The sequence below is a fragment of the Spodoptera frugiperda genome, chromosome 30, assembly GCF_023101765.2.
Source record: "Spodoptera frugiperda isolate SF20-4 chromosome 30, AGI-APGP_CSIRO_Sfru_2.0, whole genome shotgun sequence".
NCBI classification, from domain to species: domain Eukaryota; kingdom Metazoa; phylum Arthropoda; class Insecta; order Lepidoptera; family Noctuidae; genus Spodoptera; species Spodoptera frugiperda.
In genome coordinates this window covers 7,771,532-7,795,715 of record NC_064241.1, presented here as the reverse complement: position 1 = coordinate 7,795,715, position 24,184 = coordinate 7,771,532, and the positions used below count along the sequence as shown (strand labels likewise).

General features: G+C 34.0%; 4 protein-coding genes across 6 annotated transcripts; 2 read left to right on the top strand and 2 right to left on the bottom strand.

The window, feature by feature from the left end:
• Positions 1-68: 68 nt before the first annotated feature.
• LOC118269556 (RUN and FYVE domain-containing protein 2) lies at positions 69-16,241 on the bottom strand. 3 transcript variants are annotated; one of them, XM_035584701.2, is made up of 14 exons: positions 15,971-16,241; positions 12,809-12,987; positions 12,462-12,571; positions 11,987-12,194; positions 11,581-11,756; positions 10,743-10,879; positions 9,902-9,960; positions 9,210-9,329; positions 8,838-8,978; positions 7,447-7,544; positions 5,263-5,404; positions 4,148-4,222; positions 3,218-3,451; positions 69-2,847 (listed from the first exon to the last, which is right to left on the bottom strand). In XM_035584701.2, exons 1-14 carry the CDS (start codon positions 16,137-16,139, stop codon positions 2,722-2,724), a joined length of 1,974 nt encoding a protein of 657 aa, XP_035440594.1. In that variant the 5' UTR covers positions 16,140-16,241; the 3' UTR covers positions 69-2,721. The 3 variants fall into 3 exon arrangements, with proteins under 3 accessions (XP_035440594.1, XP_035440593.1, XP_035440595.1); XM_035584700.2 differs by lacking the exon at positions 15,971-16,241 and adding an exon at positions 13,063-13,756; XM_035584702.2 differs by lacking the exons at positions 69-2,847; positions 3,218-3,451; positions 4,148-4,222; positions 5,263-5,404; positions 15,971-16,241 and adding an exon at positions 13,063-13,756 and having other exon boundaries at positions 6,523-8,232.
• A 662-nt stretch (positions 16,242-16,903) lies between these two features.
• LOC118269991 (uncharacterized) lies at positions 16,904-23,961 on the top strand. Its single transcript, XM_050707151.1, has 7 exons — positions 16,904-17,236; positions 17,318-17,681; positions 18,058-18,270; positions 18,543-18,715; positions 19,578-19,807; positions 19,943-20,166; positions 23,809-23,961. Exons 1-7 carry the CDS (start codon positions 16,989-16,991, stop codon positions 23,941-23,943), a joined length of 1,587 nt encoding a protein of 528 aa, XP_050563108.1. The 5' UTR covers positions 16,904-16,988; the 3' UTR covers positions 23,944-23,961.
• On the top strand, positions 19,014-20,447 carry LOC118264545 (putative nuclease HARBI1). Its single transcript, XM_035577079.2, has one exon. It carries the CDS (start codon positions 19,351-19,353, stop codon positions 20,419-20,421), a length of 1,071 nt encoding a protein of 356 aa, XP_035432972.2. The 5' UTR covers positions 19,014-19,350; the 3' UTR covers positions 20,422-20,447.
• Positions 20,465-23,605, bottom strand: LOC118269993 (uncharacterized). The gene is made up of 6 exons (XM_050707120.1): positions 23,205-23,605; positions 22,990-23,099; positions 22,649-22,895; positions 22,476-22,568; positions 22,279-22,402; positions 20,465-20,591 (listed from the first exon to the last, which is right to left on the bottom strand). Exons 1-5 carry the CDS (start codon positions 23,262-23,264, stop codon positions 22,304-22,306), a joined length of 609 nt encoding a protein of 202 aa, XP_050563077.1. The 5' UTR covers positions 23,265-23,605; the 3' UTR covers positions 20,465-20,591; positions 22,279-22,303.
• Positions 23,962-24,184: the final 223 nt, after the last annotated feature.

Below are 24,184 nucleotides of genomic sequence, written 5' to 3'. Positions count from 1 at the left end.
ACGCCATTTGTTCTAAGTATTGAAGAAAAACATATTCTAATTATAATTAAAGTGAAATAAAAACAAAATTTCTTATTAAATTCGGTTATCTTTATGTCCAGATTATGTATCCATAACTATTATACAAACAGTGGATTATGTACAACATTCAATGTGTCTTTCATTAACATTTATTTATTTAATAATATACACAATAATAACTTAAGCACCACACATAATAATAATATCTAACAACAATAAATTTTGGCAAAACGATCTCTAAAGTTGCATTACAAAATTCGTTTATTACATAATTTTAAGCTACTGGGGACATCACTTGCTTTGTCTGTACATTTAAACAAATATGGCGGCCGATTTTAATTTCATTATGCATTATTCCTGTTATTTTTAATTTCATGTTTGCAGTGAAATTATGAGACCTTGTACATATGTCATTACTGTTATACCATTTTAAAAACTGGTTTCTTATTTTTATTTTAAGATTTCAATTCATTTCTTTTTTTTTAATTAGAATTGACGTTGTCCGTTTAAAAATAATAAGTAAAAGTAAAAACTTTATCATTATTCGTTATTGCAGGCAGTTAAAACATACGGCTACACTAAATCAATATTTACAAATTAAAAAAAAAATAGTACATCATTAATTCTTTGTAGGCCAATTACTTGTACTTGGTTGTATCATTCGGTTTTATGTTATTTATTATTTTTATTTCATTTGTGGATTTTATTGTAACAACTATTTTTATATTATGTCGTCATTGACATATATTAATTTTATATACCTAAACAAAATAATATAATACAAGTGTTAAAAGAAATTGTACGTATATGAAATAAATAGTCAAGAATAACAATATTTTGTACTATAAACAAATAAAAGTCTTGCTTTAGTTTCTAGTTTTCAGACATATTTATACACGTTTGTTTTACATTACGAATCTCATATAGGTATTTGTGTACCAAAGGCAAGGGGAGATGTTAAGACGATTTTTTTTTGCTCGACTTGGCGGGGGCACTACCGTGCCCCCAGATTTATCTGTTTTCGGACAAATCACGGCATGAAATCGCTTGTGAAACAACAACGCTAAAGCCAGATACAACAAAGATATTAAACAATAATTAATTTATATACTTTTTAGTCATAATAATATCAATACTCTTTAATATCCATATAATATACTATAACATACATTATTCGCATAATTTGTTCTATATAACCTAGACATGTTAGATTTCATCCAATTATGCCATTTAACCCGCGTGAGATCAAAGCTTTATGGCAATACAATTAACATTGTTTTTAGCGAACCAATTCTAATTTTATGCAAATTATCTTTAATATTAGCAGGCCTACAACACACTGAAAGCTTAATTAATTAATCGAGCTGATTTTGTAACGAAATACATCACTTTTATACATTTACGTAATTATTATTATTTATTTCAAGTCAATTGTTTGAGCTGGCATATTTGAACACGAAGTTAATTCAAATGTTGACGAATTATTTGTTTGCATTGCAGTTTTTGAGGAAAACCGCGAAGGAAGTTTTGGAGCATGTATTAACGTTAAACATGTTTCTAGTAATGAACACTTTTAAAATTCAAATAGTTGGTGATACTAAGTGAGTGAAAGGATACAACACTAAATTACGAATATGATAGTAGTAAGGTGGCATGGTGATAAAAACTGAGAAATTAGGTATCCTAAAGTGTGATCATGTTGAGCGATCCAACGGGATATACACCCGGGAAGGGTTAACCTGTACCATCCTTACTTCTTTAATTTCTATCACATTTATGCACCTGGGGCCTTAGTCTGCTATTACAATTGTGTCAGAATGGTCGATCACTGAGCAGTGCGAGAGGGACGGAGCTATGTAGGTTGTATAGCGCCGTCCCTCTCGCACTGCTCAGTGATCGACCATTCTGACACAATTATAATAGCAGACTAAGGCCCCTGGATAATAAGCACAGTAGTTAAGTGAGCTCCGAATTTAGCTTTTTTCTTGTATGTCTATCCTATGAGGTATGCATACGTTTTTCTAGATGTGTTCTACTTCTTCGTATTGGGATGTCTTAGGATTAGGATGGGTGGGATGGGAAAAAGTGATAAAAATGTTTATTTAATGTTGTATCTCTACCCACTTAGCATACCAACAACGATTCATCTACTGAAGTTTAACATCAGTCTTAAAAACTTGCTGTGGTCAACAAACAATTATAGAAACCTCGGTCGACTTCCCCATTTATCGTACGTTACGTACAATAATTATAAACAATATACGATCTCTATTAAGGACACGTTCAAATTGACCAATTTCATTTATTTTTACGGCAGTTACAGTTCGTTGATTTAAAACTCTTGTTTTCTCACCATTTCTTTCTAATATATTTTACATGTAATTCATTATTTAAATTGTTTGTTTTTTTTTGTTTTATAAAAACGTAGACACTAGGATTTTCTGTACAAGAATATGCATGTGAGTGGGGTTATACACAAAAAATCTTTAAACATAGTCTGTTTACTGTTATTTAGAGCTTTAACATATTAGTGGAGCCGAACTAAAAATATCCAACTGCATACTTAACATTAGTTTCTGTTCAATAAATTTCACGTTACACATTCCCTAACATTGGCAGATCCTTTAAAATTGTATGAACGTATGTTGGTCAATTTGATCAATTCTAATAATATATTAATCTATTCTACAATTGTATTAGCTACGTTAGTCTCACTTCTGCGTAACACGCGTCGCATACTCTCACGGGTTTAGTGTTGCCAGCTAACGCGACTGTTTTGTCGCTGCACGATGCGCAGAATATATGGCCACACCGACGGCAGTGGTGCTGAAAAAACGGAAGAAGAAATGCATAAGTATCATTTTTTTCAATAAAACTTTGTCCAATCTAGGATTATGTCCTGTGAACACCTGTGTCATGGGTGCATTTACAAACATCAAATTTCACATACACCCAAAACCACAATTTGTGGATCACACAAAGTGTTCTTCCGTGCAGGAATCGAAATTGCGATATGTTGCTCGTCGGTCGGTAGCAGTACTTTGTGAGTGGTACTGTTAGTAGATATGCTTTCTTTTTAAAATGTAACATTCATGCCAAATCAGCGGGCGAAGGATTATTGAATATCTACGGATGGACCACGGGAATTTCAGCCTTAAGCAGATTGTATAAGTACATATAGTTGAATGAAACTTACTTTCCGCCTAGCAATAGAGAATTCTTTGGCACACGCAGTACAAGCTGTGGCGTCCTTATCATGTGTCCATGTCGGGGGCTCCTCCACATTTTGTGCTTGTGCCTCCTTCTCTAACAACTCGGCTAATTGCAGTTTGTTCTCGCTCAGTGTCGCCCCCACTTCTTCTAGAGTTTTCTGCGCTTCCACGTATTGAGTTTTTAATACATGCTGTTCTTCTTGCAGTGAGAGGTATTTCTGTAATGATAGTAACATCACATTAGCGTAGTTATTAAAATCAAACATTTAAAACCAGTTGCTGTATAAAAAACATAATGATCAGTAAGTCAGTCAGTAGTATACTCGAGTCCTATGTATTATAATTTATTCGCACATCATATTATGCGCGAATAAATTATAAACTACACACTCTAAATAAGGTGTTGGGGTTTTTACAACTAAAACAAAAACAACTAATCAATCACAAACAGGGTCTTTATAGCTACAACAAAGACATTATGTTGGCATGTGTGTATGTCCTTAATCATCTATATTATTGTTTATTAATACCTCATCGAATGCCAGATAAGGTGAAGTATGTAGGTACTTTAGTTTACTAATAAAACATAGCAACAAACATAATTGCCCGAGGTGTACACTAATAATTGTCACACGTACGTATTCGGGTCCAATATATTAGGAAACAGCCTATGATAACTTGTATCATTTCCCTTTTTGTTATATCATACAAATGCCCGTCAATTAAGAGGAGACGAAACTACAGAGTACCAGACAAAATATCAAATTCTGTATAAGTAGTTACTCAGAATCTTGAAATTGAAAACCCAATAGGTATTGCTAGGGGGAATCACACAACTAAATACACATAGTCGAATTATGCACAAAAGATATTCATTATATAGTCATTATGTATAAGTATTGTATGTTATTTACCTGTCCAATTGATTTGAGAGACTCCACTTCTTGTGTCAACATTGATATCTTATCGCGGTCCCGCATCATTGATTCCTATAAGCCATTAATTACACTCATTAATAAACTGCATTTATAAGGTAAACGACAATAAAACTATTATTTTTCGCAAGGATAGGCAGAAGTTACATAGACACAACATATTGAAAGGAAAAGCCCAGTTTAAGACAGTATTGTTATGAGTCACATACCCTAATACACACAGGGTAAGCTTATTGCCAAATCAGGAACAATTCTAGACTTCATGTTGCTATTGGGAATTAAGAAAATTGAAATGTTCAATAATCTTCGACTAAACCCAATCTATACTAACATATAAAGTTGAAGAGTTTGTGTGTTTGTATAAATGCGCTAATATCCGAAACTGCTAGTTCGATTTCAATAATTATTTTTGTGTTGGATAGTGCATTTATCAAGGAAAGTAATAGGTTTTAAAATATCACGCTATCACGCTATGACCAATAGAATTTCAGCAGAGCTGGTGAAACCCCGCGAACGTAGCTAGTAATTCCATAAACGGTGAGTAAACTACCAAAGACGCAGTATAAGGAAAATCTGTTCTATAATACGTATTTCATTTAAAGTGGACGAATATGTATTTTATTATTTACAATGGGATTACATGGTTTAGAATAAGTACTGTACCGCAGAGTACGTCATACAGTATTTTATGATAATGAATTCATGAATCATATCTTGCTATGGTTGAAGTACCTATATAGCTAGTTGTATATTATGCAAAGATGCGCCATTTCCTACACATTCTTCTAACGTTAAATAGTTTATTTTCTTGATTTGTATTAATATTTAATTTTTACTGCACTGCTGGCAAAAATAAGATAGTGAATTCAGTTGTGGCAAAATGCTTAAACCCTTCTGGGCTTTGATTAAACTGAGACCAGCCACCAAGAGTTATGCGGCAACATCTTCAAAACTTTTGGTTACTACACTTACTACCCCCAGACGGATTGCTAAGCGAGACAATTATGTGAAAATCTTTATTAAAAAGAAATCTTTGTTCAACAGTGGTCATAAAATATTTTGCCTATGGAGATAATGATTCAAGTTATACTCACTTGTAAAGACACCCTCCATTCCCGTTCTATTCTGAGGTCGCCCTCTGCAGCCACGGCTCTGGTTTCCGCAGCGGCTGCCTTCTGTCCCAGTGAGCGAGCACTGTCTTCTAAATTCTTCCTAGCTAACTTATCTTCTTGCAACCTATTCAGTGTGTACATTACTTTAACATAAGTTCATTCTGATAAGTGGTTGTGAGTTAAAAGGTATTTGTGTGTGTCAGTGTCTTTGGCTGTTATTGGCAGTGTTAAGAAATAGTGGTTTAACTATTATGTATTATGTTATAAAAACCCTGTTTGATTTAAAAAGGTATTTCAGGAATGAAGAGTTACTTTTATTATCGGATCCCATGGTCTTTTGGGAGGCTTATGGTCCCATACTGATATGATTTTGTAATCGGAAGGCAGAAGAGTTGAGAATGGGGCGCGAAGAAATATATGCCTTTAATTATACGTTAAATGCTACTTGAAGGGTTTTTATAACACAATGCATATATTTCCACACATGTGTCAGTGTTTATTAATCATTGAACCATTTAGGTCTCAAACCTTGAAACTCCAAATACTATGTGAATGGTGCTATCAACTTCTATAGTGTATTTACTTAACTTCTTTCATTCTATTTGTGTTTAGTAGGAATATCGACGCGGATCTAGGATTTGATCTAAAAGAGGTAGCCACTGTACTAAATTATAAGTGCAGTGATACATCTATAAGACTATTTGGAACATTTTAGGAGTCTATATTGTTAAACTTGTGCAGTATTTGGATTCAGTGCACCTCTTTCGATCCGCGTCTTTTATGAATGCTGTCTGTTTTATATGTCACAGCTCTATCAATATTTATCAGTTTTATCCTACGTCTATTGAGGTTTTGATGTGTCAAGCACACTTTACTCATGAGTCATGAGTCAGGAAATCTGATATTGAATAGTATAATCTTTGAATTGATAAGTAAAAATAAAAGGACAACTCATAAGCTACGCAAACAAAAATAAATTTCGGTAAAATTTCATTGATTTGACTAACATATAATAGTGACGCAATAATCGTTATGAATCGATTAATATTTACTTTTCGTTTTACTGTTTCAAGGTATATACAAACACTTAGTACGTTAACATTTATCACGAAAGGTATTGTTTAGTCACACAAAGCATGCAAACAGGTGATAGGGATGATACTGATAATGGCAAACCTACACAATAAACACAAAATTAAAACAAGCAAACTCCTTGGATTTCAAGTTCAATAAAATACAAAATGCGACTGAATATGCTTTATTATAAATAAGGCTATTTATTACACATCTACCGCCTCGTAATTACAAAACTATTAAAGAAAATAATTATCTAAATTATGGTTTTAATTAACATTGCTGCTAGATAATAACGAGCACATTATTGTATACAATTATAGAAATTCAAGTCTCCAAGCACAAGTAGCTACTCCAACCAAATGAGATCAAATACCCTTCCAAAGTAGTCAAACTCTATACAATGTAACTTGGTAATAATTAGTCGAAAAGTATACAAAATACCAATCTCTTCCATAGCACTACCAAATCCTCACGCTCTCTCTAATCTACTAATACAGGTACGTTTTATTAGTTAATGTTACATAAATATAAAAAAAATGAGACCTTAATCTGTTAAAAATCGAAAATAATTAACAAATATCAATTTAACATAGTCTTACTTAACAATATACCTAATAATTAAAGTAATATTTTGTGGAGTTCAATTTATTACACATTAAAATAAATTAATATATTAAAATCAACGATAAAACCTAACACAAACTTGGTCTGAATTAACATAACGTTACAGTTGAATATTTATACGAATCACAGCAAGTAAGCAAAAGCAACAGTAGCATTAAGTTTAACAATGATCGTCATCACCGAATCATTTGTAATATAATATCAAAATACTGATTTTTGCATTCACTAATTCATTGTGAGGGTTTGCCAATATCGAGCGAATGGAAAGAGTTGCCGCTAGTTGATACACGCAAGCTGTGCATTGCTCACACCTAAGTGCGGTCGAGTACTGATATACTGATATGTCAAGCGCTTAGTTTACATTCAACAGCGTAATATTATCCAGGCACTCTTTCGATCCTTGCGGATGATCGCAGGTCGGAACCCGCCTGATGCGATGTCAAAGTAAAAATTAGTAAAACCTACTTCTCATCGAGTTGATGTATGGTGCTGCCCATTGATTCAGTCTTTGCTTCCAATTTGGCTATTAGCTCAGTTTTATGTTTCAAGGAACTTTCACATTCCTAAAACAAGGCCAATACAGTTTAGCTGAATAAAATGACAACTCATTTGAGCAGAATTAAGAACATTTTTGTTAGTCTAAGCAGGTTAGTATAAGATAGATGCTGTTGTTAGTTCATATAGATAATTTATTCTGAGGCTAATACAGTGGTAAACGTATGAATGTAAACACTATGTAAATGCATATAAGTTTCATAATTTTATAACCATTATATTATCCTCAACATCACCATAACCATAACATTAGAATGTGTTAGTAAAAGATAATTAACAATTTTCTAGGGAACAGGAAATACCACCCGAATTGTGAGTAAAACGTTTATATATATTTTACACTAAGAATTGCATTAACATCGGAGACTACTCCGCGATTTGATTGATAGGTTTGTCTCTCATAGTGTTCTTACGGAACGGTGGTATTTCCTGGAGATTCAGTTTTTTATGAGGCGGGCCTTCATCCTTAGACTTTGTACCCTTTTGCGCGTTACTTTGAGCTTTCAATTTTTCTAACTTTTCTCCTAAATTATTTTCGTTAGTTGTGGGAGACCTGAGAGCTTTAACTAAGTCATTATCGGATCCTAAGAAGTGGTTATATTTCTCAAGGTTGTGAAGTATTTTGCCAATTTGTTCGGCTTTCCCCTGGAGCCTCGACACCATTTCGCCCTTCTGCGTCAGTTCCATCTCGCATTCCTTCCGTGCGACAACCGCGGCATTGTGAATACAGTATGGTATTAGTATAGGTTATATAATATATATAGTAGCAAATTAGAGGTCAGTGAACCATAAAACAAAGAAACGAGACAAATAAATAACTAAAGAGAAACTAAAGATAAATAAATACATTATTTACAAAGTTACAAGCGAAATAAGTAACAATATAAAGAAATACAATACAAAGTTTTAGAGACAAAGAGGCATGTTAATCATTAATCAGTTTGGTGGGATAATGAGTATGCATGGGCGGGAATGAAGCAGCGTTAGATGGGCACCCACGCCTGACGAGCGACCTTCGCGGGGCATCGTCTTTGTTATAACATTTGCACGGTACACACAACGAGGTACCTAACGCTAACCTTTGTTAACACTGCATAAAACCGGATTAATTTACAAGTTAAAAGTAAGAGTGTCACAGTTATCTATTGATCATCAACAGACCATGAAGTACAGATGAAGAAACGTTAGCAACGATTGACGCAACAAGCGCGAGTGATTGGTCAACCAGTGATAGAGTTAAGGGTACAAAATCCTAATAGGTTCCAACATGCGTATTAGTGAACTAAGATTAAATGACTCACCTGTAATTTTTTGTACATCTCTAGGTTGATTAGTTTTATGTCGTCGAGTTGTCTTCTCAACGATATAATTGTGTCTTGTTTATCGTGTATATCTTTCTCTAGCAATTTCATTGCCACCTCCATTTCTGCTTTAAGTGAAATCTGGAGATTAAATATTAAAGTGCTTTATGAGAAATTTCATCTTAGAATAGCTTCCGCTATGGCCATTATGTTGATGTAATGGATTTCGGTAGCTATTAGACAGACAGGTAATTGCATAATGGAATAAAGTTATTGTGACCCGACAACGGCCATTGGTATTATGTTTCGGCCTTGACTTCGCAGTTTGAGCAAATGTTGAAGATGTACAAATTACGACTGTATGTACTTTACCTGTAAATCCAGTTCCCTTTGAAGTTCCAAATACTTCTTTCTTTCTTCTTCAAGATTTTTGCTCGCCTCGCTATCATTTTTGGACTTATCAGAGGCTACGCTCTTGACGCTACGTTTCTCCTGGAAATGAAGATCACATGTGCTTAGACGCTTAGAAGACCAACGTGTTAATTTATTGCCTCTATTTTTAAAATCGCGCGCGTTTCGCACGTTATGTGTCTATTTCCATTTTGTTTCGACCGCGAAGCCGTAACACTATTTTTGGTGCCGAAAAAAGACAACATTTTGTAGAGAATCTTCTAAGGAGACTATACTATTAATTAAACGAGTATTTCTTTACTTTCTGTTTTTGTTTTGTAAAATAAGAAAGTTTGTACATTGTCTTATCGTTAGCGAGTTAATCGCTGACATCATCAAAACTACGTGATTCGTTGTTAATAAGCAGATAAGTATATTTTGCGAGATTATAGTTTTAATACCATTAAGCATAATAATAACACCAGACATAGATATACAAAACAGGTAAATTAATTCAATAAATATAATGAAATCTGGCACAATTACACTGGCAATTTAGCTCATCCATACTGTGGTTTACCTAAACCAGATATGGAAAATGAATTTTATTATAAAGTAAACAGTAAAACAATGACGTTTAATTTAGTTACAAGCACACGTTTCACTGATCTTACCTCTTCATCAGACTGCAATTCCGTCACTTTCATCCTGGTATCTTTGGTTATGTCTTGCCCTGCACAAAAAATGCACACGTGTTTAGACAACATAGAAATAAACACAGACTGCACCGTGATATATTTACACTGGTACATAAATAACTCACAGGATTTGATCCAAAAATTTGATTTTGTTTGACTTTTTGACGTTGAGTTGCCCATTAAAGCTGAGTTGTATCGCATAACTGTTGTACGCGGTGGGTTTATAGTAACTGGCGGTAAACGCGGTGCGGACGACAGGTCCGGCCGAAGTACTAATGTCTACTAAGCGATACAATTGAGGCTGACTCATTAGTGCAAGGTGTCGTTATCTACTGAATTCTCTATTATTGTTATTCGCGTGGTGTTTTCGCTAGTAAATACTGATGGCCATGAGTGGTTTCCTTCCGTTCGCTACCGTTATTATCATTGATGTTTTTGGTAGCTAATAGTTTGGATGGTTTGGTGATCGATACATAGCTTTTTTTTTATATTATCTTAAATGGGTCAAATGGAAATTGTTTTTTTGTGCTTGTCCTAATATTTGTCAAAATAGCAAAAAATCATAAAGTCAATATTAATTTAATTTTTCGAGATGGAAGCCTTCTGAAAGTCTGTGTCAGTTTTACTAAAGAACATTACGCGTTCGGGGAAAGTTATCAAATTGAACAAGATGTTTACGTACACGATCGTTGAAGAGACTAGTAATTTTAGTAACCACCGTGTAAAATTCGTTCAACATTCTTAATGTTAGTATCTAAAGAGTATTGTGTAGCTACAGGCTAATGAAAATGTTTTGTCAATTGTTCGGACCACTCACCAAGAGCATGTTTTAGTTGATTGTTTTCTTCAACTAATTGAATCATCGTGTTTTTGGATATTGCCAAGTCTTCCTTCATTAATGCATTCGTTGTAGTCAAGCTCTCAACCTTGGCTTGGAGGTTTGCTACTGTTGCACTAAAATAAAATGATTTCTGTGTTACAGCATTGCCGCTTCTTCAGTTTATAGCATTAAAGTGATACATGACAGACCAAATTTTTACACTTTACTTAAGAAATATGTTTTAGAATACCTGTTTCTATCTATCTATAGAATTATACACGATTTGATGTTTTGAAAAAAGGACACCCCAACTAGGTAAATGAGTACTATAAGGAGTAGTGTAATAGTATCTACCTAGTTAGAAATGTTATTTACCAATTCAAATCGTTACGGGTCTATGAACTGGGTTAGCTATAACGTTCGCTCATGACCTTGCCGTGTTTTATTCACCTTCAACAATATTATTTATTTATATACAAAGCTTGCCAACAATTGGGAAGCTAAAATTGCAAAAGAACGTTGACAAAATTGTGTCAAAACGGCTTCCCATGAGACAACGTGTGTACTAAGTTGCTTGAACATGAACAGAGGCTGTAAATATGTGAACGAGCGATAAAACCCACATTAACATTGCATTTACATTATTGTGTCTTTCCGAGGTATAACAACGACGTAAACATAATTTAGCCTTGCAAATCCCAAGTAACTCGATTTTAACGATATAATTTAGTAATGAGGCACTTACGAAACAAGTTTAATTAGAAAACTATCCGTTAAAGAAGTAATTATAGACTAGATTAGCGTGAGAAAGCAAAACAATAGATTCGAAACTCACTTGAGATGTCTGTTGAGCTCCTCGATATAATTCTTCTGGTCTAGCATTGTGTTGATATGGCGTTGTTTCGGTTCTGAATCACCGTTACCATTGCCGGCTAGGTCATTGGACGAATTACTGCCGCGTAAATAAAGCGAGAAGTCTATTACGCCTTGTTGACTGTCTAGATCTTCTTCCTGTGTGGATTGCAAGGAAAGTAGGAAATTAATTATTGGTAGAAATTATGTAAGACGGTAGTCGTCACCCTAGCTAAACGATTATAAGTTCTAATGAGGTCAGTATATTATACTGGGGGATTCTGAAGTAGGTTAAGAGTCATATGATTGAAACTTAAGATATAAGATCATCGTAGCGTAGGTGGGGACAAGGGACATGAGGTTCTATATGTAGATATGTTATGCTTTACCTTCACACACAAATTGCAATCGACAACGTTAAGGCCTACTAGGAGGCCAGTAATGATGACAGCTTCTTCATTGAGCATCAGAGCATGGGGCTCAAAGTATTCTTCCAACGTATCTTCACGGTGTTCCAAGAGAATACGAAGATAGTCAGCCAGCCGTTTTTGCATCAACGCCAACCTCAACCAAGCTCTAGCACGACCCATTGCGGTCCTACAAAAGTTTCAATATAATATATTAAATTTAAAACCTGTTGTTAATGTGTCTGATAGTAATATTAAAACAAGTTTCACAAAAAGTAACGGTTCTAATAAACGAGTTAATTCGAGAACAGGAAATGCAAATAGTTATCTTTGTATTCAAAATGACATATTTAGGTATCATTGTATTCACAATTACAAAGAAAGCTAATAAATAAGGCTCATTGTACCTATACTGTAAGGTTCTATCATACAATATGTGATATGTACAGGAACTTACTTAACAGTGGGGAGGTCCCTCACGCTAGCCGTAATATCAGCGGCTTCCGGCGAGTATTTCTCAACCATTTGCAAGATGTCCCATAGCTCCTTCTTCGGCCCAAGTAATCCCTAAAAAAACTTAACGTGTTAATAAATAAGAACAGGATTCTTAACTACTGATAATATGAATAAGAAATTGGTTTATCTACCAGGGACTTTAGGTTAGTAGATTATTCACTCTTGTCAACGTCATGTATGAAATATTTGATACGAATTGTTTACAGAAGAACATGACTCATTCATTTCACATTCAAAACGAAAATAGTTTTAGTTCATTACACAAACGAATATGTCTTTAATAATTACCTTCTTGGGTTTGAGTCCATGGCGCATAACATGCTCGAGCACGATGAAGAAGTGGTGCAAGGGCAAGTGATCACTGTCAAGCATCCTACCATAGCGGAGAGATTGTTCGATCAGCTCCTTCACGATTAGTTTCGAGATGTTCACAAGATTGCTGCGTTCGATCACAACAGGATCCCGTGCTACAACAGATGACAATAAATTGTTTTTATTGTCATTACCACTGCTACTAATAGTATTGTTACTGCGCAATTTACCCATCAAAGTATTCATCGGATCGTCAGGCGATGTAATGGTGCCTTGGGCAGATGGGCGATGGAATGAGTCCTGCATTTCCATATCGTGTAATTCTTTTAGACAGAGCCACTCTCCATCGACGGATACGCGGAAATTGCACAGGTAGATAGTGTCCTGCGCGCCGGCCATATCACCGTCCGGGTTGCCGTCACCCTGATGTTGAATGGCCGATGGAATGCCTAATTCGGGCAAGGGATCCACCCCATGAACCGCGGCAAGCGAACGCATAATAAAGCAGCAAATAAACTATCAAGCGAAACAATCAACAGCGTCACGTAAATTTTGATCACCCGTTTATAATCATTTCACACGATGCGCAATTATGAAGGTCAAAATAGTAATTGTTTGTCAATTCACTTGTTAATCGCAAAACAACGAAGCGTAAGTTCGTATTTTATAACTTTCTTTGCAATATTAACGATAAACACGAGATATTTCCCCGAAAAACTCTCAGCGAAATGGTTTTTCCAGTTCCGACGTCCAGAATAAATATCGATTTCCCGGCAAGCGCTACTTACCACCTACAACAATGGGAAAATCAATACTCGCTGCGCGTGTTGCCATCTATCGGCCAATTGGGGAAACTGGCAGCTTAGGTGGTTGCAAGTTTAGGAAGAGGAATATTTGCTGTTTAAAAAGTTACGGCTTGGTTTTTGTACAGAAATAGTTAGGAAAAATTACTTTGAAAGTACCTAGTGACTATAGTATTACTTTCTCTTTATAATTAACGATTGAATGTGTTAGAGTTAATTGTATTTAAAAAAAAATGTATTTCATGCAATTTTTAGTGAGTTAGAGCTACAAATACAGAGTACATCTTATGTGTAAAATAAATCTGGATTAGAAAAAAAGATACCTAAATGGTTATAAAACTAATGCAGGTCTAATGGTAAAAAACAATCCCTTTGAATAATGAAACTACAAATATTTATGCCAAAAATTAGAGATTTTTTTTTTGTTAGGATCAGATGGTATGGCTATGATAGATGATAACAGTGCATGGAATTTAAGGTATTCTTGAGGATAGAGGATTTCTCTATTTGGTCTTAAGAGACAAATATTTAACATTTTACTACTATAATCTTAGTCGAAAATTAAACAAAATATATAAATTTTTCATTCAGTAAAATAATTACAAATGGTTTCTACATACATGAAAAGCATTATAAATCTATGGAGCTCACATTAAAAATTTAAATTAGCTTTAATAACTATCTGCTCACTATGTAAATAATTATTATAGTAATTGACTTCTCTAAACTTGAATTGACTTAAAAAACTTGAATAAACTTGACTAATTGACTTGGATGAAATCTAAATGTAATTGATTTGTCTGTTTGTTTTCTTAATTTATTAAAATCTTGTACAGACGTGAGTCACCTAAGGGGCCAGTAGAATACCAGTGCAAGGCCCTGTCTTGCACATGCTGAACTGGTCCCATTTCACCGCAAACTTGGGATTTTTTTTATATAAAATCTCATGTATTTACAAATATTTGTGTAAACTATACATGTCACTTGTTTATTTAGCGTGTGTAATAAATATTTTTCTTTCTTTCTTTCTCTGAATACTTATTTCACAGAAAATAAATATTATTACCATTTTCCTTACAACCACATTTATGACATTGTTTTCAAAATAAATATAAAGTTTTAATTATGAAACCACCTATCTTTTTCTACAGGGGTGTTCATTTGGAACTAACAATCCATCTCAATAAATAATTTGTCTGAATGAGGTTCACTTCTGTTTCCAATACTAGGTGCTTGTCGAAACAGACTAGAATAATCTGGTTATTTTTCTTTTGTGTTTATCCATTATTACGTCAGTGCATAAGACAGCGCATTTGCCAAGGTCGAACATGCAACAGGTTAATTTTTGTATTTAGGAGCATTCAAGTATGATGAGATAATTTCAACTTATTATAAAAATCACATCATTATTAATGACACAAAGATTACTTTAACAAATAATATAAGAAATTAAAACCATTTTAAAATTAAAATATTAACATTTAAAGGCAGAATAAGTATAAAGCACTAAAAATATGTTTAGAATTAACATAATATTAGTAAGAAACATTTCTAGAAGACTTGTTACAGCAGCCTTTTGTGATTCCAGATGTTCATTTACATTTTTAGTACCTACTTGCAAAATATGTGACATTTATTAGTCATGTTCAAGATAAAAAGTTGAGTTTTTATGTGCTCTCTACTGTATTTTAGTTCTTATAATGATTAAGGATAAAGTGGTTTTTTGCATATTCAAACAATAAGGAACTATTGTTCTTACTATGATAGTTATAGATAGATAGATAATAGGTAGAGATAGCAACAGGTTGTTTTTAATTGATAAATCAATGAGAATGTAGGTGTAGATAAATCCTATATTAACTTGATAACTACTAAGGTTTACTAATTTCCAATTTTTGTGACTATGTTATTATAATGTGATGTGAAAATCTAGGGCAATCTGGCAACTAGTATAAAAAAGCGTAATTAGAATTATAATTCCTATATTACCTTGTTACTAAGGTTTACTAATTTCCAATTTTTGTGACTATGTTATTATAATGTAATGTTAAAATTTAGAGTCTTATGACTAGTAATATTAAACTATAATTTTAACTGATGATTACAGTATGAATAATTTGGTTGTGTATAAAAAACGCTATCATTGTTTGTATATCGAATTATAGTGCCTGTTACGTTTATCAATGTAGCGGTCACGCGACGTGATATCCGCAACAATACACAAACACGTAATCTCGCACAAACACAGATTACATTAAATAAAAACAGATTCGCAGATATTCTAATAAGTTCTCATTGTGTTACTATTCTATTTAGATAAAATATTGGTACTTACTCTTCGAACTGTAGTAATAGGACTTGTACGGCCTGGATAACAACAGTTCCGGCCATTTATCCTCCCTTGACGATGAAACGGACGGAGATCTATCAAAGAACTGAGATTTCACTGAAGTTGTTGATGTAGCCGGTGAAACATCAACATCTTTATCTTTAGAGGAAGCCATAATTTTTATTTAAACACAATTTAACACTAAAACATCCCACATTTCGAGCAAAATACAACAAAAAGTAAACGCGTCAATGTTATGTCACTTGACATTAACTGTCATCGTATTTGTCAAAGTCAAAATGTTAATTTGAAGGCCATTGGTTATAGACTATAGGTAAAAATATTTCTTAGTTTATGTTTGGTTTAATTTGCACGAAATTGTGTGTAGAATAGATTATTAAACTAGATATATTATTGTTATACTGCCTACGTAAATAAATTTTCTTATTACCTCAATTCGAGGTAGTTCACGTTTGTGCAAACTTACGTATCCAACTTCGTAGTACCCGCTTTATCACATAGGTGTCGCTTTAGCAGAATTTTAGTTTTACTACTAGAAGAGGATAAAATTGGGATATTTAGGATTTTATATAACATTAACATTATGCACGACGAGAAAAACCGATTCCTATGTTGACCATACGAATCGTCATTTAAAAAAAAAAGCTATAACAATATGCACTGAATCAACACAAGAATGGGACGTTAATTTTCAATCATCATTAACCAGTGAGAAAGCGCGCCTAGGTACCTACCTAATTGTAAATAAGTACACAATTTAGTTCAGAAAACATAAATATAATTATATTTTTATAAACACATTCTCCTTCGCAGTTCCCATGTTGTTTTTTTTTATTTGTAGATACAAAACTTTTTGCCATTTACCTACCTACATCAAAAATAGTAAAAAAAAAATTCCTGCTTTCTGTTTTCCGAAATGTCATGTCAATGACTTATGAAACTTGGATATTTTTTTATCCTAATACTTACAATTTGTAATATTTAGTTTAATACACGCGTAAAAATGAATTTTCAAACGAACAAAGTTAGTCTACCTGTGAGGGTTATGGTGATAAATCCATTGATACCAGCGTCGCAACTATTTATTACTAAAATACTATCGGGAGTAATATTTGGGAGAAGTCAATTGGTTGATTTGATATTATTAGTTTATGCGAATGAAATTGATGCTGCTCATGTTTTAGGACAAGAATTGATTGCTTGTGCTTTTCCATGTTACAACAGCGTAATTGTAACTTCGGATTTACCAACGTAAGTTGAGAAATTGAAGAAAATTACTAAGTAATTCGAAACAAATTTGCTAACTTTGAAACTATTCATTTTAATTTTTAGTCTTGCAGATGCTGATGTGTTTTGTTTCATGACTCATTTTGTAAATCCTAACAAATTTGACTTCAAGGAGGATAAGGATTTAGATAAAGATAAAGCAAATCAACAGTTTGATAATTTCTACTTGATTATAAAAATTGCTACAAGTTTAGGGAAACCGCCAACAGATAAAGGACCAGTTAAACCAGCTGTTGATGAGGATACAGGAGAGACAATACAGCCTAGAAAGCCTATAATACTTACTGATGGCATACTGACTCTAGATATCCTGATGATTGTAGCAAACACGTTACCCCAAGATGTAATGTTGTTCAGCACAACGCCTTTAAGATCTATTGCAAAAATTACTTTGAGCGAATTCTTGAAGGTTGGCATTATTTATCCATAACCTGTTTATTTAATTCTTGGACTACTATTATAAGCCGTTTTTTTCTATACAACCAAATAAGTAATAGACTGGAAGCAACGAAGTTTTACTGCCACACTCAGAGTCATTTAATGCTTACTTAAACTATTCTTTAGTAACGATTTTGTATGGAAAACAATTGCTAAGGATTGGGTTAAGTAACCATTAAATGACTCTGAGTGCCCGAGTTACTCTCGTCTCTTAATCTACATATTAGTCGATGTCGGGAAGCAACCTTTCTCTTCTTATAACTCTCCTGTTATCTACAAGCTACATACATAGATTATGAATTGATTATATGCATACCTAATTGTAATATCTACTCATACATTTTAAGGTGAGATGTTGCGACCTTAATCAAGCTTATGTTTGGGCTGCTAACGACACAGTGTTTCATGCGGAAATCGTGGAGCCTTTTCTTATTGAAGATAAAGTAGTACAAAGCCATTGGTGTGATTGGAATGCAATGTCCCCAGAAATGTTGGAGACGCTGGGTTTGGAACATATTAACTTCAATGCATCCTGGATGAAGAGAGAGTTCATTGAAAAGGTTGATTTATTGATATTTTCTATTTCGCTTTGAGCAATTTGTGCAGTGTAGCTCAAACCACGGTGGAGTAATGATACCGTTTTAACGTTACCTAGAATGGAGGAAAAGAAGTCCCTAATTATGATCAGCTATGAAAACATTGTTCAAATTCAAACATAGTTGAACAAATCTGTACTATGCGACTACGTAAAATACCTGCTTTGTCATATATTTTATTATTATTAGGTTTTGCTGATTTAACTTTGATACTCTGAATAATATTTTCTTACAAGATGGTGACCTTCTCCAAGGCTAACCCTTATGGCTCTATCTTCAAAGCAGCAGAACTGTCTAGAACCTTGAATGCCATTTGGCAACCGCGTTGTATCGATGACAACGTAAGTACTTCATATACTAGCGTTGGAGTGATCAGCGATGGTTCATTGGGCACGATTAAAGGTAAAATATTAACATAATTTTGTAATATAAGTTTTTAAACTGACATGGTCACTAAAATTATCTTTAGAATTTGAGACCGGATATTTATCATGTTTATTATACATATATTGCAACAGTGCCGAAACTGATTTCGGCACGATATATCGGAAACTCTATGAGTTTACATGCGATGCGTACCGATGACGTCATACGGAATGCCTACGATGCGTGCGGTCAGTACGATACGGATCAGTTGACGCAGTTGACGAATTTTTGTTTGTCAAAAATTCGTTGCGTGGGATGCGTATGATGCGTACCTGTGGATGCTTACCTTAAGCGGCTGCTAATGATTAACGGCCTTACTTATAAACGATCACTAAAGTTAAGACACAGTTAAACTACGTATTAAAAAATATTTTAACTCATAAACGATGATTAACGCTAATTAATGTCTTAGCGACTGCTTAAATAGCTGTCAACTTAATCAGTGACGAACCCTTGTTTAAAGACCTTAATTACCAAAATGGCGTCCGAAATTCGTAAAAGTCACAGCTGTGGTATATGTCAACAATAACACTACATGCAAACTTCGCATTGAATTGTGTTCTGTTTGCTGGGCTTTGTTCCGCTACTTAGGAAAGTGAAGTGGATAAATATTAAAAAATGGATATATTTGACGACGATAATGAATTACGCACATACCGTGACGAGATAGAAGAAATAAGAAATTTCAGGAATATTGGTTCAAGAAGGAGAGTAAAAATATATAATTCAAGATCGAACCCAATGGAGGAATTGAGTGAAAGCGACTTCAAGCATCGCTACAGATTCAGTAAAGAAAATATGGTAAAAATTATAAATATCTTAAGAAACGACTTGTCCATGGATAGCCGGGGCGGCAGTATACCTGTGGAGTTGCAAGTAATGGCAGCTATAAGATACTGGGGCCGCCATGAGATTCAAGAAGACTGTGCGGAAATTCATGGCATGAGCCAACAGACTTTATCAAGAACTGCTAAAAGAGTTGCTATTGCATTGGCTTCGAAAAGTTCCATTTATATTAAAATGCCTTCAAATTTAAGAGAAGAGACTGAAACTATTCGGAAATTTGAAGCAATTTGTGGGTTTCCCCATATTACCGGTGCAATAGATTGCACCCATATTAAAATAAGAAAAGTTGGAGGAGATGTTGGTCAGTACTATATAAACCGTAAAGGACACTATTCTATTAATACTCAAATGGTGTGTAATGCAGATTTGAAGATCTGTGATATAGTTTGCCACTGGAGGGGTAGTACTCATGATGCAAGAATATGGCGTGAGAGTTCCATTAAAAGGAGATTTGAAGAACGAGAATTTAAAGGAAAACTTATAGGCGATGGTGGATACCCTTGTACCCCATATTTACTGACTCCAGTACTGAGACCCCGCAACGAAGCAGAACGGCGGTACAACTATAGCCACATTCGCACCAGGAACGTAATTGAGAGATGTTTTGGTGTACTTAAGGCAAGGTTTCGGATACTTTTGGAAATAATGAGAGGGTCTTTCAATACGATTAAAACGACAATTGTTGCATGTGCAGTATTGCACAATTTAGCAATTGAATTTGATGACACTTTAAGTTATGAAACCCCTTACACAGACAGTGATGAAGACACTGAGGCCATTGAACAGGACTCTAATAATTTGACACATATAACCAGAAACATTTTTATTGAGAATTTCTTTTAAAATACAAATACATAGTTTTATTTAAACATTTTTTTATTTTTTTCTCAATATTTCTGTTCTAGATCCAAAATTGCCATTCTTTTCTTATGCAATTCATCCTCCCTTTTTTCTTTATTTTCTTTGCACTTCTTTGTGAGTAGAAATAATTGTTCCTCATAATTATCAGCAATCTGAAAAAGAAACAATAAGATGTATACAGGGTGTCCCTGAAGTCGCCGTCCAACGGGCACTAGATGATCAGCAAGGTTCCAACTGTTATCAGAAAAATTAAAAAAATTCTAAGTCCTACAGTTTTTAAATTACAGTGACCTATGTGTTATCCACGAAAAAGTACACCCTGTGCCAGTCTTTTGACTCTTGTTGCTATAAATCTTAATTTTTTCGGCTGCAGTCTTCCTTACATTATCCTGAATAGTGCTCCAGTAATATGGAATCATAAATTCTTAGCCAACTGCTTTAGATTGGAAAACATTGTTAGTTTTAGAGGAACCAAAGACTCTGAATAAAATTTTCACCTTACTTTAAGTGACTGTACTGGATAAATTATGTATGGCGCTAGTAATGGCAAATTTCACCAAAGTTGGCGCATTTAATAAGGATTATAAAATGGTATAGCACTTTGCAAATTATTTCTTAAATTCGACACAAAAAAAGATTTTTCAACAAAGCTCCGTTTCGATGAATTTATTTGAACTTACTAATATTTCTTCTAGTGTACTCAAATCATACGTTACAACCTCGTATGCACTAGACAACACTTTGCACGCGATTTGTTAAGAAAAATTGAATATCATCATTTGAATTACACTAAATTAAATTTTTAACTGATCTCATTTCATGATTTTTTTCTCTTGTCTAAACATATTCTTTTAGTTTTAAGCACTAGACAAAACTGTATTTCGCGATTTATTATCAGTGTTGAAAACCTTTATTAATAAATAAATAAAAATCAGCAAGGATCTCTTGTCAAACAACATTGTCTGTCTACTCATGATTTCGCTTACAGCTTTCGTCGGCAATATCACTAGACTTACTAGACGAACTGATGTTGTGTATCATGTTTCTCTAAATAATATTGAATGATTGCAATATGATGTTCATAGTGCATCAAACACATTATCAAATGTGTAGTAAAATCAAAAGGAACGGACGCGGCACATTTATGTACACAGCATATCGACGCGGTAGTGGTATGGTGTACATGAGCCCTTACGCACAATTACTCGTCATATCCTCCGATTAAGTTACGTGTTCATGCCTTGTGATCAAATGCGGGATGAAGCATCAAATATTCTTTAGTTTGTCGAGAAAGAGTTATTTGCACCGTTACAAGGAATTGCAGGTAAAACAAAAAATAATCAACACGGCGCAAAAAAGCCAGTGCTCAGCTAAAATGCCGTAGCCCTAGTACGATGGCTCGAGATGCACAACACCAGTTCGTCTAGCGATAATATTGCCGACGAATGCTGCAAGCGAAATCACGGGTAAACAGACAATGTTGTTTGACAAGAGATCCTCGCTGATTTTCAACATGATGATAACAAATAGCGTGCAAAGTGCTGTCTAGTGCATACGAGGTTATAACGTATGATTTGAGTACACTAGAAGAATTTTTAGTAAGTTCAAATAAATTCATCGAAACGGAGTTTCGTTGAAAAACCTTTTTTGTGTCGAATTTAAGAAATAATGTGCAAAGTGCTATACCATTTTATAATCCTTATTAAATGCGGCAACTTTGGTGAAATTTGCCACTACTAGCGCCATACATAATTTATTCAGTACAGTCAGTTTTGTCATTTATGAAAAAAATCATGCAACCATCAGGCATAACCATAAGTACTGTGATTAAGATGTTACCTTGTTATTTTGTTTAGGTTTGTGTTTAGGCTAATTCCCTTTTTATTGTGTGTTTCTCTACTTTTGTTGCTGCTAGTGGTGTTGATAAAATTGGATTTTCTTCCACATCAGGAGTATTAGATAACTGAAAAAGGAGAGCATATTAATGAATATTTTATTATAATGATTTCATTCAGTTGATAGTTGGATTACAGTACCTGAGTTGATTTCTCAGAATCTACAATAATTGCTATTTCTGTGGTGGCTAACCCAGATTCTGACATCATCTTTTCAGTTGCTGTTGACTGTGGCTGCAATAGACAATTATTATAATGTATAAATAAATAAATCATACTATGCGACAATATGAAATCAAACTATACATGCATACCTGTTTTATTGTTTCTATAAATATGCTATCACTATCAAAAACATTACTGTCAATCACAAACTCATTAGGCAATGACTGAATTAGTTCGAGATCTTCTTGTGGCGGACTTGGTGGTGGAGGTCCTCCACCAGTCATCTGCCTGGCCCGCCGATACTCCGACTCTCTAGTTTTAACTAGGCCTTTTGTATTACGCCACTGGGTGACAATTTGTGTCATATCCCTGGGCTTTTTATTAAGGCTATTAAAACTGAAAAAGGTTAACATTTATAAACATGAGTGCTTTCCACTTTGGTAGTAGAGATAACGAAAGAAATGAAAGAATTAAAATAAAACAATGCTACCTAGACAATATTTCTTGCCAAGCAGCTTTTTTCTTTGCATTGGTATTTGTAGTAGTGTCTTTTTTTTCTATAATATCAATTTTCTCCATTATAAGTTGTCTTAAGATTCTCTGCAAGAAAATAACAAAGTTCAGAGTTAGTACAATTTGGACAGGTATTTTGGTGCAACAAGATAGATACAGTACAAGTAACAATAAATGTAATATGACAATAACCTTTTCTTCTTCATCCCAGTTTGAAGATCGGGCCCTTTTCTTAGCGGATTTCAATTCCATTATATCACTAACACAACAAAAACACCACACCGCTGTATATTTATACAACACCAAAAAATTTGAAATTACCACTCTTTTGACAATATTTGACACAATTTAGAATTTTGACGTTATGATTTTTTAATTTCTCTTTGGATAACAGGAATTTTACCATCACAATTTAGCTTTACGTTTGGTATTGGCAGCGTATAAAATAAAAACGTTATTTAACCATTGCTTAGTTAAGTGACGTGTAAACAGTGTTTATAAGTAAGAAATAGTTAATTGATAATTAAGGAGTTAATGAGTTATTAGTTAATTAGTTGCTTAGCTGTTGATTAGTGAATTATTATAAGTAAGGCCGTGAATGTGAATTAATTCTTTGAATTTTAAAATCCTAAATCCCAATATTGCTTTGCTCGTCCTATACGTAATGCTATCCGCTATCGCACTTAGCAGTTTCAACCAGGCGGCTAAAGAGGTAGACATGAATAATTAGGGTTTGTAGAGTACAATCATGAACGTAGTGACGTACCTATAAAACGTAAATTATTCCTCCTTTCAGCTGGTTCCATATTGCAAAAAGTTTCTTCAAGAGAATGTTATTGACAAAGCATTTATACCGGCTTTGGTCGATAGTGAGACCACGAGCGTATTTTCTTCTGTAGATGAAGGCAGCTACAATAGTGGTAGCGACTAACTAAGGATGAGGATCACATCTTTGTCGCATTCTTTATAATTTTATTTCATTTCATAGCTAAATAGTGTACCTACTTAGTGAATAATAAATTCTTGATGAACTACGATAAAAGTAATAAATTCGCAGAACATGATTTGTATAGTGTTCCTCAATCAAGCACTATTTTTACTAAAGCGATTAAAGCTTAAGGGTATTGACTACCCGGAGCTGTGGACTACCTAGCGAGTTTACCGGGGCTCCT